Raw genomic sequence first — 21372 nt, forward strand, 5'->3', positions numbered from 1 at the left:
TCGGATGACGAGGATCCCACCACCGCCTCGTCGGGCGAGGAAGACGAGGACTGGGCCTGACCAATAGGCAACGGCTGAGGCTCATCCATGGGGTGTGAGGTCGCCGTCTCCACGGGATGTTCCGTCTGCACCGATGGCGGTGGAACCTCAACCGGAGGCGATGAAGGGGGCCTGCTGACGGTGGCTTCCGGCACCCCATGGTCAGAAGGCCCCTGTCACGGGAGGAAGGGGGCGCCTTGAGCCTCGTGACCCGCCCAGGGGGTCCAGAAACCCCATTGCTGGGGACCCAGGTCTTGTCCTTGTGGGTCCGCGCGGTAATCTGCACCGCTGCCGTCGTGCGAAGCGACCGACAGTTGGCGGGAAGGCCACGGGGGGGCAGAGGCGCTTAGAGACTGCGCCGTCGATGCCACCAGTCTGTCCGTGGACGGTGCCGGGTACCGGTGCCGATCGTCTCGGTGCCGGGAGCGCGAGCGGGACCTTCGACCGCGAGAGTAGCGGGAGGTCGACCGCGATCTCGATCGTCGTCGACGGGAGCGGCTTCGAGAACGGCGTCGGGAGCGGTGCCGGGATCCGGACCTTCCTCGGTGCCGACGGTCCGGAGAGCGGGACCGGGACCTGGAACGCCTCCGGGAGTATGACCGGTACCGCGATGAGGACCGGTACCGGGACTGCGACCAGCGCCGAGAAGGAGAGCGGTACCGGGATGGAGACCGGTGCCGTGACCGTGAACGGCGGGAAGGTGACCGTCTCCGGGATCGGGACCGGGAGCGTGACCTGGATCGCCTTCTATCCCGTTTGTCAGGGGTGGCAGGTCGTACCATGGCCGGTTTGCCCACTGACGGAACAGCCCGCACCGGCGGTGCCGGGGGCCGGAGGCTCGGTGCCTCTGTTAGCTCTATGAGCTCCCTCGCCGTCGAGAACGTCTCGGGCGTGGACGGGAGAGGCAGCTCGACCACGGTTTGCACCGGGGAGCGCGGGGGTACCGGACTCGACGGCCCAGCCGGTGCCGGAGTCGACGGTACCGCACACGGTCCGTGCGCTGTCTGAGTCGGTGCCGAAGGCGCCGCTACTGGCTGCTGCACCAGTGTTCTCGATGTAGCAGCCTCCACAGTCTTGGGCTTCGGCTTCCGTTTCCCAGATGGTGAATGGGAACGGTGCCGGGGCTTCGGTGCCGGCTGCTTCTTAAGAGTCTCGGTGCCGGCCCGGCCGGGGACCGCTGGAGCACTCCGCACCGAGGACGACGGCGGAGCCGAAGGAGTCGGCACCGCAGGGGTAAGCGCCGACTCCATGAGGAGCTGCCGCAATCTAATGTCCCGCTCCTTTTTCGTTCGCGGCTTGAACGACCTGCAAATGAGGCACTTGTCTGGTCGATGTCCCTCGCCGAGACAACGAAGGCAGGCGTCGTGGGGGTCCCCAACGGGCATATGCCGCTGGCAAGCCGCATAGGGCTTGAATCCTGGTGTCTTGGGCATACGCCCGCACCGGACGGGAAAAGAGGGGTTAAGCCCCCCTAATTCCCCCTAATCTATCTAATAACTACTCAACTAACTAATTTTAACAACTAACTATATACACTAAATACAAAACTAGAACCAAGGTGAGAGAGGTAAGTGGAGGACGACAAGCACTCCACAGTTCCAACTGGCCGTCATGGGCGGGAAGAAGGAACTGAGGAGCGGACGGGCCGGCTGGGATATATAACTAGCGCTATAGCGGTGCCACTCCAGGGGGCGCCCAGCCGGCCCGCCGGTGTTGCTAGGCTAAAAATGTTCCGAAGAGCCGTGCACGCGCAGCGCGCACACCTACATGGAATGCATAGGAGCAATCACTCGAAGAAGAACACAACATACAAAAGTGAAAAGGTAGTGTGCACCAAGAATCAGCATTTTACAACAGATGTTTCTTCCACGTTGAGGATTTGTTAAATTATCTCCCTAGAAGTACAAGATAGATTTCTCCAGTACAGACAATGGAGGAAGTGAGAACTACTGGCCAAAAAGGTACGTCTTGTAGAAAATGGTTTGTAATAAAACTCAAAATGTGTTTTGTTTTCAAGTTTAACATTTAAAAAAATTGAAGAAAAATTTGAAATGAAAATTCATTTGACTCAAAAAAATGGAAAAGTTTCATTTAGAAAACATCTAAATGAAATGTTTAGATTTTTTTCTGGAATCCCCCCTACCCCCTGACAAACAACAGAGCAAATTCTGCATATATATATTTTTTTTGGTTAAAAGGTTTCATACAAAATACTTTGCCAAGCTCTACTTGCCATTTCATGTATCCATTAAGCACAGGGTGACCAGTTAGCAAGTGTGAAAAATCAGGACAGAGTGTGGGGGATAATAGGCGCCTATATCAGAAAAAGCCCTGAATATAAGGACTGTCCCTATAAAATCAGGACATCTGGTCACCCTAGTTAAGCACTATGCACAACTATAGTGTTGTATAACAATTGTGCATTTATCCCTGGGCAGGGAAGCACTGATCTAGGGAACTGGGGTCAGATTTCTCTGGTCCAGCTAACAGCACTAAGTCCAGGACTAGAGGGGGCAGGAAGGTCAAAGGTGGCCATAAGGCAATTTTGCATTTCCCTAATCCTGGGGCTGCAGGGGAAGGAGCTAGTCCCTAACCTAATGTATGTTAGAGCTACCTTCCGGAGACTGCAGCAGCACCCCAGCCATGGCCCCTTTCCCCCATACACACTTCTTTGCCAGGGTTCAGGAGGGTAGCAAAGGAGCCATTGCACAGCAGCCACAAACCAGAGGAGGATCCCTCACAGCAAAGAAAACTTCCAGTGCCTGGTTTGACCAGGGGTACAGGCTTCAGATTAATGAAGGTGATTTCTTGTTAAGTAATTTGGTAAAGGTGCACAGTACTTTTAATAAATGTGTTAGCATCCGAACGAGAAAAGCTGTATTTGTTTCTCTTTTTATGAGAGTAAGAGGGCAGCCATCCAGTAATCTGATTGGCTGCCACAGTTTCCATTTGGTTGCAGAGGTAAAATACACATTTATGGGAACAACAACAAATGGTAAAATCTAGAACCCATACCTGGTCAGTAGTAATGTTACAAACTTGAATATTTGTTCTGTCACACATTATTTTTGCAGAACACTGGCAGACACCGCCACTCATGTGAATAAGTATTAACTACCTGCAAAATTATCATTGATTCCAAAGGATTGATTTTTCTACACAACAGTAACACATTAAATTTTTATTTTTTAAAAAAGAACAAACTGCTCAGCAGCAGAAAGTAAATTATTCCAGCAAGTTGAGCATTTTTAAGAGCAGAAGGCTATTTAGAGATGTGAATTCTCTGCAGTTTGATGCAGTCGATTTTTCCCTTTATTGTTTGAACTTTATCCTAAATGTCATGTTTTATATTTGAATGGTAATTTTATGTATCTCAAAACCTCATACAGTAAAGCAAAAACTTTATTAAAATAAGACCTTATAGCAGAGTATTTGTCTACACAACAAACAAAAGAATGTAATAAGCATTAAAAGACACACTAAAATAACACTGAGTGCCTAACAAACTTACAAAGGAAATTCAGAGCTAAGGTCACTGGTTTTATTCTAATCTCATTCTATTACGGTCAGATTCTGATCTTGTTTTCACTGAAGAAAACCCCTAGTAACTTCAGAGTTTAGTGAAGTTATTCTGGATTTTCATGCGTATGGCTGGCATTCCATATGCACTGAAATACTATACATGGTGTTTGTGCCCAGTTACCATGTGCTTCTGCAATCAGAACAAAGGGTTGGAAATTCACGGGTTCAACAGAGCACTGCTTGGTGGGGAAGGTGGCTCCAATTCACCTTTCTGTCCCCATCTTAAATCAGAACCATCTTCTGGCTGGGGATCACTGGAGTGTAGTGCACTCAGCACATCTCACATGCTGGCAGAGCACTGGGAGTCAGTGGTGTAGAGCCTGCAACACCAACCTTAGGGTTTCCAGAGGATTCCCCAGCTGTCCCTTTGGTACAACTTTCTGACTGTTTGGGCTTCCTGAGCTGCACAAAGCAGCTGGGAGGCCAAGGATCAGGCTCATAGTTTCAGTAGTGAGGTCCATAATGCATCACATTGCACATGTACTCACACAGCACTGTCTAAACTACAAAGTCCTTCTTCAGCACACACTTGGTTCAGAAATTTCTTTGTGTGGTGGTCCAATTCAGAGATTTGACCGAAGCTTATCTCTCATTATGACACCTTCGCTCACTGGGTAGTGAGGAGGAAATTCACTTCCCAGTGGTGCATGCACAGTTACACCACAGAGATTTTTGAGTTAATGCAAAGAATAATTGTGAGGAAAAGAGAAAGTTACTTACCTGTTAGTCTGCTTCTTTGAAGATCTGATCCCAAAGGATTCTTGCTCTTGGGCCCTGTGCTCCCTAATGAAGTGATACTAGTTCTCTATTACTTGACCCTACAAGGCAGGCACAGTGGGGAGCAGCATGTTAGGACCTTCCTTCAGACTGGTGGGTGCTCATCACCAATGGCCATATCCGACCAGAGCCCTCGGGGTCTTCCCCCCCTTGCTCTCACCTTTTATTTCCTGGATCAACTTTCCTACTCAAAACATTCCTACTTATACTGCCTTCTCCACATTCCCTCCTACTGTTTGTTCCACTCACTTCTTTCACCTTGATTCAAATTAGATTGTAAGCTTGTTTAGAGTGGTGACCATATTTTCCTATGTGTTTACACTACTCCGAGTACAACCACTCTCTGACCCGACTGGAACTTGGCACCCTACCACAATGCTGCCACTACATTAAGGCATTGAGTCAAGGGGAGCCACTGCTGCATAAAGACAAATGCTCCAGGCTGTTCCTTCACGAACCAAACTGAGAGAAAAAGAGGGCAAATATTTTTTTTTTTAAAGAGATGAATTTCAAGGCTTTTTCTCTGCTCTGAAGATTAGGAAGGTGGTTGCTCTGGAGACCCCGTCTGTGTAACTGTCAGGATGCAGAATAAAACTGGCAGTTTCCTGTGATAACCTGTTTTTGCCTTGTCTTCTAAACTGCAGTAACAGAGGGGGGAAAAGATCACTGTTACCAGTAGCAAACCTGTCTATGAAGGAGAACCACTACAGTTAGATAATTCCAAATGGCATAACACCATTGGATTCTAGCCATTCATGAGATAGAGGCCACTAAAATCACATCAGAATTCAATTGGGAGGGGGGAAAGCATGATAGCAGTTACAATTACATGATTTAAGATCAGAGATTTCATGACTGTTCACAGGACTAAAAACTAACGTTTTTCAAGCACTGTAAATAATTTCAATACTTGTTTATAGTTTGGGTGAGGGTGTGTGAGACACTGGACCCCCAAAATGTCACTGGTGTCTTGGTGCAGCCAGCATTTCTTTGGAGTGGGTCCAGGATCCTCATGCCAGATCCTCAGCTGGTGAAATCAAAGTAGCTCCACTGAAGTCAGTGTAGCTGTGACAAATTATACGAGCTAAGGTCTACCTGCTGATGCAAAACTTTCAGTCCCTTAATGAACTGTGTACAAGTGAGAAAAACGTTGAGTGTTTTAATAAAAATAAAAATGTGTTTTTCCAATATTCAGTATTTATAATTTATACAGATCTATTTAATGCAATAACCTTAATATAATCTCTCTTCACAGAATAGTTCTGTGCAGAACATTTAGTCAACATTTAATTTATCAAACTATCATAGTTTAATGGCTTCTGAACTCAATTTGTCTGTCTTCTTCTGATTAAATATATGGGAAGATGTAGGGAGAAAATATTTCAGTTGAACTACATTCCTGCTATGAGAATTTGAGGGGGAAAAAAGCTTTTGATATCATAACATCCATTGCTTTCATGGTGAACAAACAGTTCATAGTTGGGTGGTGTTTTGTTTGTTTTTTTGCCATACTGTGAATGGAGGTTACTTACCTATAGTCATAGTTCTGTGCATTTACACTCATGGGATGCACCGGCAAGTACTGCTCAGATGGTGGAACCTTCTCACAGCAGTGCTCATTGGCGTACTCATGCACCCCCACCCCTCACTTCTCCCCTCTGTGTTCCTGAACATTCTGAAGGTGAGGCGCCCTCTACTCCCTCAGTTCTTTCCACCATCTCCCCACAATCAAGATTCCATTAGGACTCTGAGTGTGAATAGGCAGAATCCATCTCTAAGAACTCTGGTTACAGGTAAGTAACCTTCATTTCTGCTGCATATTTCCAACAAGACAGTTTATCAAGCAGTACTCCATAAATGGAAGGTGGGACTTGGAGTCCTAACTGAATAGGGATTGAAGTATTGCCCTGACAAATTAAGCATCCGATGTAAAAGCTAGGTCAAGGAAGTAATGTTTTGTAAATGTAAGTATAGAGCCCCAAATAGCAACCCCGCAGATGTCTGCAGTTGGAACAACAGGGCCTTCCAGACCAGGGCAGAATCTGCCAGGGTCCATCTCTGGAAGGGTGTGATGATCTGTAGGCACCATATTTTGAGGTGCATTCCTTTTTCTGATAATGGAACCTGGAGGTATATCTGTAACGTCTAGTATATTTTGATTCTTCTTTGGACTACAGATCTAACCTAGAGCCGATCTCGGGTGCAACACAGAAGTAAATGGGGAAACTACAGGACCTGCATATGCAAAACAGAAAAGCAAACAAATGTTACTGACCTCCTCCTTTTCCCTGGTGGGGACACTTAAGAAGGACTAGTAGCAGGAGCATTCCTTTTACTCTCTTAGGCAAGTAGACGCTGTTGTCTCTTGCATATCTGGGTAACTGATCTGATTGTGAATCGATGTCATGCGATTGTACTACCATAGTAAGGGTTGGTGCCATGCAAATAGTGGATAAAGAAACTACTGCCTACTCTAGAACAACTTTCAGATTCAATGCAATTTTCAGAACTGGAGGATAAGTTTTTAGGCAAGTTTTAGGCAAAATTTGCAAATGACACCAAGCTGGGTGTGGTTGCAAGCCCTTTGGCGGACAGGATGAGAATCCAAAATAATGATGACAAATTGGAGAACTGGTCTAAATTCAACACAATGAAATTTCAATAAAAGAGAAGTACAAAGTACTTCACTGAGGATGGAAAAATCAAAAGCACAACTACAAAATGGGGAATAACTGGCTAGGTGGTAGTACTGCTGAAAAGGATCTGGGGGTTATAGTGGAGTACAAATGGAATATACGTCAACAATGTGACACAGCTGCAAAAAAGGCTAATATTGTGATGGAGTGTATGAACTGGACTGTAGTATGTACGACCCAGAATATAACTGTCTCACTCTGCTTGGCACTGGTGAGGTCTGAGCTGGAGTACTGTGCCCAATTATGGAGGCCACACTTTAGGAAAAATGCAAATTGGAGAGAGTCCATAGGAGAGCAACAAAAATGATAAAAGGTTTAGAAAACCTGATCCATGAAGAAAGGTTAAAAAACACGGCATGTTTAGTCTTGAGAAAAGAAGACTGAGTGGATCTGATAAACGGTTGTCAACTATGTTAAAGACTGTTATAAAGAAGATGGTAATCAATAGTTCTCTATGTCCGAAGGTATGACAAGAAATAATGGGCTTAATTTGCAGCAAGGGAGATATAGGTTTGATATTAGGAAAATCTTTCTAGCTCTAAGGGTAGTTAAGCTCTGGAATAGGCTTCCAAGACAGGTTGTGGAATCCCCATCATCGGTGGTTTGTAAGAATAGGTTGGACAAGCACATGTCAGGGATGGTCTGTTTATTTGGCTGGACTTGATGACTTCTTGTGGTCCCTTCCAGCCCTACATTTCTATTAGTCTATGATTCACCTTAAGCCTGAACATTAGTCTTTGGTTTAGGATCTGATATTCTTGGATCCAGGTCATATGGATCTGAGGCATCTCCTGAATATGACTTGCCCTTGCAAGCAGGAGCCTTCTTGTCTTGCACAAACTTTCTCAGAACCAAAGTAGATGTATCTGAAGGTTTCTCCCATGGTTTGGCTCTTCCCGCAGAGGCTGGTATCAACCAAATATCTGAGCACTATAGTATCAGATCCAATTATTTGGATACCAATTGCACCAAAGCACTGAAACTGATCCTGGGAAAGAGACCCCAGTATTATACATATTGCTCTTCTTTTTAGTCCCCAAGGTGCTAAAAAGAAGCAGACACTGGTATTTTCACCTGGAGTACAGATCTCTTATATGTATCGGATCCAGGACACTTCATAGCCAGAACTTCCTGCAGCAATAAGGCTTGCAGCCTGTTCTGGGGCTCCTTGAGCACGCTGAGGGTAAATGTGCTGCAGACAGACCACCATGAGGGAGAGCGACCCTCTCTGACACATGCCAAGCATCTACTATGGGCATCCTGATCCTGGGAAAATGGCCAGACAAGAGATGCACCTACCTTTTGAAGCCAGGTCTCTTAGGTTATGTCTACACTGCATTTTAAAAAACAGAGCAGCAAGATTAAGAGCCTGGGCTGGCACTACAGCACTAAAACCAGCAGTGTAGACACTGCGGCTTGGACTGGAGCTCGGACTCTGAAACCTGTACACAGCTGTTTTTAGTGCTGTGAGCTCAAGTCTGTAGACCGGGGCACTGAGACTCACTGCTGCGGGTTTTAAAATCAATCCGACACAGAACCAGTAGTGAGAATTGAAGACATATCTACTATCTATGCTAAGAATAAAACCTTTTTTCCTTAAATAAGTTTACCACTAAAACTAATAATGAAAACGACACTAAAAGTAAAACTATACTAAACAAAGGCACTAAATTGTTCTTGAGTAAAGGCTCCAGATCCAACTGGATTCAGAGAGGCTAAAATCTATCTGCTGCAGCATGTGGAAGGAACTGAGGCAGCAGAGGGTGCCACTCCCCCTTCTATGACTTCACCCCCAGAATGTTCAGGAAGGAAGAGGGAAGGAACAGCAGGGGTGTACAAGTGCTCTGACAAGCACTGCTATGAGCAGGTTCCACCTCTTGAGCTGCACCAGCTAGCACACCCCATGAGTTGGAATATGCATCCAAAGAAGTAGTGTCACAGAGAGAAATACTGTGAAGGTATCTGGAACACAAGATGACAAGGGTTAATTTGGGGAGCTTATTTATTTTACTGGCTTAACACAATATAGGAAGATGGAACATATACTACTGCAAAACACTCAAAGCCCACGTAAAATTATTCAGTGTTTCGTGCATCCCCAAATATGTATTTCTTAGTATCCAGTGAGAATTTAACTGGAGAGGGGGAATACTGAATTTTGTTTGGTCTTTTTGTACAGTAGACGTTTAAATAAATAATTAACAATGTAATATATGTTAGCACATTATAAAAAGTTCTTCTGATTCACCAATTCTTCAGTTCCCTCTCAGGCAGTAGGAAGGGAAAACTCTGCTTTAAAAAAATATTTATCATAGCCAAGAGCTATATCACTTATTGGCTCTCTGGGAATGCTTATGCATAGGCTTTCTAGCCCAGAGTTGAACCTCTGACCTCTGCAAATCATGTAAAATTCTTCTGTTTGAATCTTGAGTATTGGTTGAGTACCCCGTTACTGGCAATGGGATGGGTGGATATCATAAGCATAAATAATTAGACCACTAGCACAAGTAAATGAACGTCCATTCTTTTAAACCATTGACTTTATTAAAATACGTAATACATAGTTTGCAGAGGAACGTACTGACATTTTCTGAGAACTCCATTGAAAGCAAAACGTAACTGTACATGTACTATTTAACAAACAACAACTTAGAGGATGGGTTCATACTCTATATCCTAAGAGTAGACAGTTGAGTTTTTCTCAGGTTTTTTGGCACAGGCTCTTCCTTGCCCCCTTGACTCCTATCTCAGAATATCTAGTAGCAGAGAGCAGGGTCTCATACGTCAAACAAACAAACAAACAGCTGGTCCAAGTGGAATTCCATTGTTTTCATCTGCTTCTTCACTCAACTCTTCCCTTCCCGGTACCTTTTATTGTTTTTTAAAAACTTTGTCCAGAATACCTAAGATGATCAGCCTCTTTCAAAGGCTACAGAGCTGCAGTGCAGGAAGAACTTCAAGTCAAATCTGAGCAGAGATCTCCCAAACCATCAGATCATCTCTCAATGTCTTTACAATTCCTTCAGTATACCAATTTTAAAAATTGAGTGGAAAAAAAAAAGTAATGTCAAAATATGCAAAGGGCAACAGTGCATTCATGAACTGGGTGGAATGCACGTTGAGGGCAGGCTACAATGCACTAAACAAAATGACAAATTATAAACTTTAAAATTCTGTTGAAATAAAGAGGTGGAGGGTAGGAAGGAGAAGAGAGGAAATAATCTGGATAAATATTTAAAACAAAAAGCTCTTTTCCCGTATCTCATTCTCAGTTAAAAGGTTGCAATTACCATAGACATTTAAACAGCACTAGAGACAGTTGATAAAATATATGTCATGACTTAACTCAATGGTAGGGCTGTAAGTCTGGGGAAAAATACAACAAAAACGACATGGAAAAGAAATGGACTGTGTGTTTCCATGAAGGGTGAATTGAGGTTGCATAGGTTTCCACATGAAATTTATAAGGTTGTTTTGGGGAGATAATTTTTCAACCTTGCATAGGATGATATATCTCTTATAAAGATAATACATGGGAACTATGTATGATTGAAACATGAGCTTTGATGAACACACTTTTTCCTCAAGTTTTACTGCAGCAAAAAAAGCAACTTTTTAAACCTCTTCAATGCCCTAACACATATATGGAGTATCCCAGGAAAGAGACATTAGGATTATCATGTGAATGATACAGTGTATATTTATACACGTTGAAACAATTGGAGGAGCCCCCCCACAAAGCATAGCCCTAAAATTTGCATATAGAAAAAAATACTGCATGAGTTAACTTTATTTACAAACATTAAAACTCATTTAAATATAAACTATCTTGGATCATTTATTATATCAAATGAAATTATGTTAGTTAACCGGACTGTTGAATGAATGGATCACCCATATTTATATTTATACTTATTTATCAATAACTGTATAGCCAAACATCAGCTTATTAACTGTGCAGAAAACTTTTAAAACTGCATTTTTATAATTACTTTTGTTTCTAGTTAGTTCAAACTCAGAGCAATGCCTCCATATGTCCGTTAGAATGCAGCTTTTCCATCTTAATTGAGTGAACAACTTCCAATTGTACTGCAGCTAGGGCCATTAGGATATTTGTTTCATCATTGGGTATAACAGAAATAAAGTCAACAGATTAGAATACTGTCACAGGACAGCTGATTGCTGCTTTGAAAATTAACATCTTGGTATTCAGCATGTTAATTTCCACCAATAAATGTCTTGCCTTTGATCTGCTTTTATCTAAAATCAGGAGGCCCTTTTCCTGTGACAGGTCTCTATTCCATTGGCATTACCTCCTCATCAAAGATGTTGTCTGGCATTTCTTTTGCCATTTTGCACCTGGATCTAAGACAACATCATTAGTACTGGGTATTACTCTTGCATATCACAGTGAGGTGAACCTCTACATATTATTTATAATGGCATCACTGTGGAGAACTAAACCCTGTATTAGAAACTGCCTCAAAACAGAGACCTTAATACTAAGGATTTCATGTGTGTTCCTTATCTACAGATAAACTTAAAATGCAGAGCTAAAATTGACCCACCAGACATTAGGTGTGTGACTTCAAATAATGAAACAAAAACAAAACCAACCCCCCCACGACCACCCAACACATTTCCTTTAGAAAGGATGCTATTTACAACAATAAAGATTCAGTTCTTTAATATTTTAACAAAAAACCCAGCTAATTTTAAAATTAGTAAACTTAATAAGTTTTTTTTAAACCAATACAGTGCACAAACAACATTGCTGTTTGTTCTTGAACATAAGTCTCAGAAATGTAGGAACACTAAGATAAATTATACTAAGCGTGACAAATCTGAACTAATTAAATAATAAGAAAGAAAAAGAAACACCACTATATTTGAAACACAGATTCTAAAAAGTACAGTGTTCCAATGTTTTCTCACAGTTCCAGATTGCTAACATTATAAATTAAAGGTGAAAGATATCCATGAATAAACAAGGCAGCTTTCCACTGATTCTATACTGTTCTTGTCTAAACCTTTGGATATTTCAATCTTCAAATCCCACAAAGTAAGGTTGAATTTACCAGTTACAAAAAGAATGTCGGTTCATGATGTGGCATTTGAAAAAAATGCATCTAGATATTTACAGGATGCATAGAATGACTTTTTTGCAAATGTTTTTTAATCCACACACATTTTCATTTCACCTTCTGCAGATTTGTAAACAACATGCTATTCATTCGGACTGTGGTCTTAGGTTATGGTGCGTGGTCTTTTGGGAGGAGGTGGGGGCATGAGTTCAGCATCAGGATCCAGGTGATGTTTTTGCATCTGTCCTTGAGAAGCTGCTGTACACCTATCAATGAACTCAAACAACATTTCCTTTGTGACTGGATTTTGGATGCTGTTACATACAGCTGGGAACAAAGAACACATTTTGACGTTATTAAACTGATCGGCTGCATGCAACTTGAACAATTTGATCCTGTATTTGCAAAATAAATAACAGTATTTGGCACAAATGTTCAGCTTTGAACATATATTTTATAGAACTTTTGTGTTAGGGATGAAATTACTCTACTTTGCTCACACACAGCTGAGGACTACAGAGAATAAAGAACTGCTGTCCCAACAGGCACCAGTCTAGCCTTCTAGTCAAAAGAATAAATCTTTGTCAAAAAGTAAAATTAAATTCAATATAAATGTCAGGAATTAGCACATTACTTAGGCAAGTAGTAGCAACAAAGCTCTTGTGCAATGTGTCTTCTGGCTCTGAAGCTCTACCTAAGTCGTTACCGGTAGGAATACATGATTTTATCCATTTTGACAAACTTGGAACTGAAATGGCTCAGTCTTTGGATTTTTCATCAAATATCAAACCATTTAGACAATTTATGAAAAGGCTTGATTCTGAATTGAGTATCTTTTTATCATTTTGCCTATGCAACCTGGTCTCGTCTCATGAAATATGAGACTTAGGAAAAAAGGCTAGAAGCAAGATATATTGATTTAAGGTGGAATTCCATGACTAGCTGGGACAAAAATATAAGATAAGGGCTATAAAAGATTTTGAGAGATAGTATGAGGAAGAATATCTATACTACAGAGGCAGTTTCATGAGGAAGAATAATTGTTACTCTTTTGAGCCCCAACATCCATTAAATAAAATGAGTAAACTTATCTCCCTCAACTGATATAAAGTAAAATCATCTTCATGACTAGCTATTAAAAATATGGTTTCATGGGTCACTGAAGATATTATTTTCATACCACTGTAATTCTGGAAGCATGCACAATCTGAATGTAACATTAATAAAACCCACCCTAATAGCAATGTCTTTATAATAAAAAACATTTTTGGTGTAAAGATGCTTTTAAAAATTTCTTCTGTATGCATCAGTTTTAGTCCATTTAAACACAGTATTATAATGAAAAGTAGCTAGCCTTGCTAAAAACAAACCAAAAATTACAAAAATAAGAAAGTTATCGCCCCAGCAAGCCTGTGCTGGTAAATTTGTATGATCATTTTTAAAGGCTGACCAGGACTAATGGGACAAAGGAAAAAAATCACTATTTTTAAAAAAAACTTTTTTCAGCTGGAAAAGTCTAAAAAGAAAGAAGTTCAAAAAGGGAAAGAAGTAGCACACAGACATTTTATTTTAGCTTTACTATTTCTTTCCAGCTTTTATCAAATGTGGAAAAAAGTGGGTCTCTCCTCCTCACCATAGACCTTTTCCAATGGGGAAAAGTTAAGAAAGGAGGAGGGGAGGGAACCTATCAAAACTCCAAAAACAACTTTTTTCAACAACTGAACCAAAAATGCATTTTTTCCTCACAGATTTTTTTATTTAATTGTAAAAAAATGATTTCCCATGAGAAGTTGCATTTTTTTTACAACCCCCCCCCCCCATTTATTTATTTGGTGAGAAAACTCTTTAGAAATTTTTTTTCCAGCCAGCTCTAGCAGAGGGGAAGAAGAGGAAAGCTGTGCATGCTGGGAGTGGAGAAAGGAAGAGGAAAAGTTGCTGTGGCTTGGAAGTAGGGGAGGGGGCTGGGGCAGGCCAAAGGAAAAAAGGTTGCTGAAGCAACTAGGAGAAAATGCTGGTGTTGATGGGGAAAAACTTTAGGAGGTAGTACAGTGGTACCTCTTCTTTAGTGGCCCATCTCTCTTTCCCTTTTGGTGGTGCGAGGGCTGCAGGAGACGCACAAAGCTGCTATGGTGGTGGAGCTGTTTGAATTCTGAGGTGTCTCCCAAAAGGCACCAGCAGTCCTACTGTCACTTGATCAAATGGCTAATTTCAATTTGCTCATCCAAACAATTTAGTTTCACTAGATTATCAGAAATTTACATGGGTGGATTAATTTTAAAGAACAACTACCAATATACATATTCCTCCTGGCAAGCTTAGTAGTTCTGAATACCATGTTTAAGTTTATGATACCACCACAAAATGCCAGTTCAGTATGACTATTGTTACTCATATTATTCCAACATATCTTTATTTAAACTCATTCATTCCACCTGAAAGAAAATTGCTCTTTTGCATTTTCAGAGGATTCTTTTTTTATTGTCTATAGGAGAATCTGAAGGCGTCACAATCCTATAAGGACAACTTTTTTTCATAGCTTTCATTTGCTTTACTCTCTATTGTTTGTAATACTATTTTAGGAGCTTGAAATTACATTTTCTCCTACTAATTTTGTCTTCCATCTGGCAAACAATGATCTTGAATAGAGCTGAAATTATCATGGCTTTTTTTGTTTAACAAATTCAACTTATGTAGCATGTTGACGTGCCAAAGTATCTTTCTTTGTGCATCAGCACAAGTCAACATAGCACTAGTGCTTGTCAGTTAACTGTGCTGTACAGCTAAGGCAACATATTTGGGGGGGGGGCTCACTTAAATGCAGGCCTTTAGCATATATTTGACTAAATAAGGTCCCAATTCTGCGAAGAACTCACACACATTTATTTCACACACGACGGGGGAAATCATGGCCTCAGTGAAGTAACTGGTATGTCTATACTGCAGTTAAAAACCCATGGCTGCCCCGTGTCAGCTGACTTAGGCTCGTGGGGCTTGGGATAAGGGGCTGTTTACCTGCAGTGTAGATGTCTAGGCATAGGCTGGAGATTGAACTCTGGGACCCTCTCACCTTGTGAGATTCCAGATCCCGGGCTCTAGACTGAGCTCAAACATCTACACTGCAATTAAACATTCCCTTAACCGAGCCAGCTGGCACGTAACAAATGGGAGTGTAGCCTATTTCATTTCACCCAGTGAGTAAGTCCCATTAAAACTACTGGGATTACTCATTGTGTATAAAGTTTCAGCACATACATAAGTCTTTGCAAGATCAGGACCTAACGTTATACTGGAAAAACACAGACTGCTAAACTAGATATTGAGACTACAGACCGTTTTCCCTCATTAAATTAGAACAATGTTAAGGCAGATGAAATTCTGGGACTAAATTTTCTGCCAGAGTCCATTTAACCGAGTTTACTGAAATGGTAAAAATGAAGTTATTCTACTCACCTAGGGCGGTGTTGTAAGCATTTGGAAAGCTTTTGTCTATTCTCTGCCTCATGAAGACCCAGCTGTTGTTCTCAAATTTGCACTCTATAATCTTATTGTCATACTGTTTCAGTTCTCTTGTCACCTGTTTTAAAAAAAAGTTCAAGATAAATGCATTTTATTTAATCAGTTTAAAGGCATTGTTCCTTCAGCTTGTGATAGATAATGGAAGGCCAAACATTGCCCTAAAATTCATCAGGAACAGTTCTTCATCCTACACCTAAAGTTAAGCTTAGCTGAATATCTTAACATCTCCAATGTACACATGCTCAGATACTTGACATTTTAAAAATACTTTTGAAATCTGTTGTCAATATATGGCAATTATGCTAAAACATCAGCTACTCTAGTAAAATAAATAAATAAATAAAAAACCGACCAGTAGAAATGTCCCAAATGCAAATAGGTTTCCATGGGGATGAACTGCTTCCTGTATAAGTGCTACTGCCAGCCTAAGTGTATGAAATGCATTATCTGTGTTTTCATCAACCTTCTTTGTTAAAGGTCTCAAAGCCAAACATTAGGTTTCAATACCAGAATTAGCTTATAAAAATCATTCCACTCTTTAAATTTTGAGAGATTATTTTCTTTTAAAAATAAAGTAAAATTCTAACTCCAAAAATTACATGGGTTTTTAAATTACACATGTTCTAAATAGCCTTCAAGCCTTTTTTCTCTATTCATTCATAGATTTGTCAGCAAGCAGCTGATATCGTGAGCTATTTGTCTTTCTATTAGCTGATGCTGAGTGATTTGGAGATTTTTAGTTCATGTGTACTATACTTCCTGTTTATTTTGGCTACTTCATCCTATGCATCTTAACCTATGATAAAATGCAAAATTCCCAAGTAACCATGGCAACTTGAGAACTTTAGCTAATGCTTTAGCAACTATTTCCCAATATACTTCAGTTTGTTCCAAAAAGCCTCTTTGTACGTATGAATCTGTATTTAACTGTTAGTTTTATGTTTAGCTCTGTTACAGATTTCAAATCAAATGCTAGTCAAGGTAATGTCACAACTGTGATGCAGTCTTTTATGCGTAATTACTTTTCCTTACACTAAAGAGGATTGGTTATTTCATTAGCAGAAATTTGCATTTCTACTGTCTATCCACTTACAGTACTGACACAGGAATTTACTACTGTTCAGGGATACAGACTTTGAAGAAGGCCAGGAAAGTCTTCGGAACAATTAGTTGGGTGTTCAGTGAATACTCTCAAACATATTTTGGACTAATTTCTAGATAAAGGCTATTAATCTGCCAATATGAGTCCCAAACCTTTGTGGATTACCCCACCTGCAAAATAGAACAAGTCTAACCTTCAAGTTGCTAAAAATGCAACCATCACATTTTGTTCAGCATTTATTCTGAACATTACTATTAATTTCAGGAAAGGGAGCTCTGGGATTTTACTTGTCAAGTAAAAGTGACAGTATGAGACAATTTAGCTAACCTGCTTAATTTAGGCCAGTCAAGTCAAGAGACTTGAACATTAAAAAAGTCAGTTTTTTTCATCAGTTTTTTATCATAAATTAATGTATTTGTTTTTTAAAAAGAAATAATCCTTCTGCTGACTACAGATATTTTTAAAAGCCGTTTAACCGCTACAATTCGCTTTGTGACCGTTGGCGGTCACGTGGCTTAGGGGAGACATCTCCTATCCTGTTTGCAAGATTAACTCATCCCCTAATTTGTCTGTCTTTCCCTTTTTAGCACATTTCCTTGTACGGTAACTTAGTTCACTATATATGTGTTAAAAGCTATATTCCAACCAGATGTTCAAGTAACACAGACTCACTTAACATTTTTGTTTCATTAGGTGTGTTCAGGAAAACACAACATCCTTTTCTAGTCCACTGTGGATGTTTAAATACAGGAAGAAACTTTTGGCTGTGTAATGATTTGGAAAGTATATTACTTTGACAATAGCTGCCAGTGGAAATATATATATATATGTCCTTTTTTCCTGATGAAGCAGGAAAATGCTGTTAGAAGAATCACCTGCTAGAGGCAGAGAGATATTCAACTCTAGCCAGTGACTTTCACTAACTAGCAATCTCAGTAAGCCTTTGTCATATAGTTTATCATTCTTCTAGTGTTCAGAGGCTCAGAATAGCAATAAATTATGTGGTTGCTCTATGTGACTGTGGCAATTAAGCAGTATTATTAACTCTCTGTATGCTTGCTTGGCCACTCATTAGCAATCTGGAAGATGGATCTTTCCAGAAAATGCAAACACCTGCCAATGCACTGAGCTAAATGCTTTTAGAAAACTGCTGATCATAGTCTTCACAAGTTATAGCAATTATCTTACCAAATAAGGAACATAGCAGTTACCATTCCCCAATTAAATGACCTTGGTCTTGTAAAAGCACCTGTCTTAATGTGTAGGCACATTTTCTTTTAGAAGCTGTTGAACATTTTATCAAGAGTACAGAAAGTACTCTGAGCACAATATACACGTTCAGCATTAACAATGCTGAAAACACCGGTGTACCACAATCATTGTAGGCTTCTCAATATGTATGTGTTTGGAGAGGATTGAAAAGGTCACAGAACAATTCCTTAGTAATCACTGTAAACAAGCTTTCTTGCAAATATGTCACAGTTCAGGGCAACTGCACCTGTGTTTCCCCTCAGATATCCAGCTCCCCAGCTGTTGCTTCTCTTGGGTGGGGAGACCTACCTCTCACTCCCTTTTGACCAGGGTATGTCCAGGCTGTAGTTCCCTGTCTTCACTGTGTATTTCTCAGAAAAGACAGTCTGCCTAAACAGATTTGCTTGCTTTTTCTTCAGAGACTGATAACAGAGTGATTTCTGCAGATATAAGGTACCTCAAAGTCCTCTCCAATCTATTTTATTCTTCAGGTACAAGCATTACAGAGTAAATATACTAAAAACAGTTTTGCATGCTAAGAAGCTTACCAGAGTTCACGCTAACATGGATTCTGGCAGGCCCAGTCCTCCCAACTGTACCTTAAGGATTGGGCCCCCCCCTGGACTAGGGGTCCTGTGCATTTAAATCCAGACTTTTCATCCCAAAACCCTTTCTTTGCCCCTCTGCCCCTGGGAATCCCAGTCTGACCTAGTGTATGTGTATATCTCCAGGGAGAAGGCTTCAAAGGCAGATAACAGATGAAGTTCATTATCCTCCGCACTGCCTACTAGAGAAGATACATAAAATGCCACAATACCACATACACAATTGCAATTCTAATACAAAATACCCCCAAAGACTGTTTTGGATATTGTCAATCTGCCACAATCATTACATGTATCACTCACAACCATTTCCTGAAGTGATGATTAAAACTAACTGTGGTCTGGGAGCCACCAAAATGTAACTCATCCCTCACCAAAATCCCTTCTCCCTCACCAAGCTCTTTCCTAGCAGTTGGGAGTGAGAGATTAAACTTCCCTCCTAGTGAAAAACAGAATGACATATTGGACATCCTGCCTCAAAGAAGTCTCTCTCCATTCTCCCTTCTTGGCTTTGTGTTCCTCCATTCTTCCCCCACTCCCACCTCTACATATTGTAGAGGAAATCTGAGAAACTCATCATTCCACTTCTTGAAAGCGAGTTTTGGCAGTTGTTTCTTCTAGTTTGTGCTGGATGGGACAAGGCAGAAGATGTCTCAGCTATGAGAGGACTTGGGGTTGAGTGCTGAACAATTTGCTCAGCAGTGAGATTCACTGTATGAGCTGCTGGTTCTCTTACCCCAGTGATGACAAATCTGTGGAACCAGAGCCAATTCTGACAATGCTTCCAAACCTGCTACAGCCATACGGGTCTGCCAGATTATGGGGCCACCACACCCATTCTAGTGCAACTCGATGCCAACAAAGTCCTTTGTGGGGGAGGGGGGGAGATAATCAGTATGTTTCTCCCTCCATCCCAGACCAAACTGGGACAGACTACATGCTTTCCTTCCCCACTGAACAGAAAACCCCCATCCACTATTTTTGTAACTGTCCCCACAATCACAAACCTCAATTTACACATATTTCATAGTCCATATTCCAGTGCAAAGTGAACTCCCCTGGCACTATATATGGGTTGGGAATAGGTATGGGTATGGAGGACAGGTGATCACATACTGAATCTTGGTCCTGGCATATCGGTTCCCAATTGAATAGCTTTGCAGGGGACTCCAAATTTGTTTGAACTGGACCTGTTTGGAACCCAGTGCTCAGTGGCCTCAAATTTGGAAGTTTCCATCAAACTAAGGACTCCATGGAGCCTTCCTTAATCAAATATTTGTTCCCTAGAATATCTTCAGACAGCTAATGGAAATTTGGACCCCACAATACCACATGAATCAGTGTCATGGAGTAAATAGATTCCTTTAAAGTTTAGCAAATTTAAGGTAATCCTATTAGCTCATATGGAATAAAAAAGCTTAACTTTTTCCTTTCGTTATGATGAAAAGCTTCCCCACTACCTGCACTATCTACTGTAGTCCTTTAACACAGAAGAGCGGTTCCCTTTACAAAAACAATAGCATCTAGCATTTATGTATTGCCTTTTGTGCAAATGGAACCTGAAGTAGGAAAGAAACTGAAATATCAACTACACATAATAATTACTTCCATCTACCACTGCAATGCAGCCATCTCTGAGGTGAAGTACACACAGCAACATTACACAGCAATTTAGGACGTGAAAAATAATGTATCCAACTGAAAATACAGAAGGCAAAACATTTAGGTAACCAGACAGTAATTATTTCTACTGCTCTGAACACTGCCACAGTATCTGTGGTGACCACAAATGGTCAAAATTTCTGTTTTACATTTCATTCAAAAGAGCACCTGTAGCCATGCAGGGCTTCTTGGTACCATGCTCGAGCACAGATTCAGTAATGAGTCAGGGATAATTTCACCTTACTGAATCACCACATCGTTCCCTACAATTGTTACATGGTGTCATCTAAATAGTAATCCAGCCCTGCTTAGTTTGTGAGATGAGGGGATCACTGCAAAGTTGCTATTGTATGTAATTTAGTTATTGAAAAATCATTGTTTATTTTATATTTTAAAGCAGTTAAGCAAATATTCAGACTTTTGATTAAAATGTAAAAGTTATGAATTTTTTTAAAATTACCAACATCTATTTTTTCCAGTTTTCTAATTTTTAGGGTTTTTTTTTTTTGTAAAAAATGTAGATAAAATTTTACATCACAACAAGAAACACATGAGGTTACATACTTCATTGAGTTCTGTGTTCAATGCAATTATGACAAATCATTTTTTAGGAAAACAATCTACTTTAAGGAGACACTGAGGCTGCCAAGAAAACATTTTAAAAATTCTATTTAGAAATATTTTTTTGTTCATATTTAGTCTTTGTACTTTTCCCCTCATTCTTTATTACCAAAAACATCTGCATGACTAAAGAACCATTGTTTTTTCTGCTGCTTATTCCTTGCCTTAAGTCATCATCTTATTTGTGATATCCCAGTAGAAATGACTGTGATGTTAGAGACAGAAGATTATGATTTCCACAGAGGAATAAGCAGGAGCAGCAGCTGAATTCTTAAGAAATAAAGGTTTTTTTAACATGTAATTTCTTTGTTTTATTTTTCTTATTCCATATTACTGACTATACAGGCAGAACAGTTACTAAATACAACGTTTTTTCAAGTTTTCCAAGAGAGGCATCTGCTTCTTTGTAAGAAAAAACATACACGATGTGAGTACTA

General features: G+C 40.7%; 1 protein-coding gene and 1 long non-coding RNA gene across 3 annotated transcripts in view; both read right to left on the reverse strand.

The window, feature by feature from the left end:
- The window catches only part of LOC123367247, a 33827-nt gene extending 25067 nt beyond the window's left edge, over positions 1–8760 (reverse strand). Inside the window, exons 1-2 of the long non-coding RNA XR_006578375.1 lie at positions 8394–8760; positions 4342–4439 (exon numbers count right to left, since the gene is read on the reverse strand). This is a non-coding gene — a long non-coding RNA (uncharacterized LOC123367247). The remainder of the gene's footprint in view (positions 1–4341; positions 4440–8393) is intronic.
- An 862-nt stretch (positions 8761–9622) lies between these two features.
- The window catches only part of RNGTT (RNA guanylyltransferase and 5'-phosphatase), a 414630-nt gene continuing 402880 nt past the window's right edge, over positions 9623–21372 (reverse strand). For both annotated transcript variants that reach the window (XM_045010976.1, XM_045010975.1), the window contains 2 exons: positions 15629–15752; positions 9623–12505 (listed from right to left, as the gene is read on the reverse strand). In XM_045010976.1, coding sequence (XP_044866911.1) covers positions 12342–12505; positions 15629–15752 — 288 coding nt within the window. In that variant the 3' untranslated portion in view covers positions 9623–12341. The remainder of the gene's footprint in view (positions 12506–15628; positions 15753–21372) is intronic.

This window comes from Mauremys mutica, chromosome 3, assembly GCF_020497125.1.
Source record: "Mauremys mutica isolate MM-2020 ecotype Southern chromosome 3, ASM2049712v1, whole genome shotgun sequence".
NCBI lineage: Eukaryota > Metazoa > Chordata > Testudines > Geoemydidae > Mauremys > Mauremys mutica.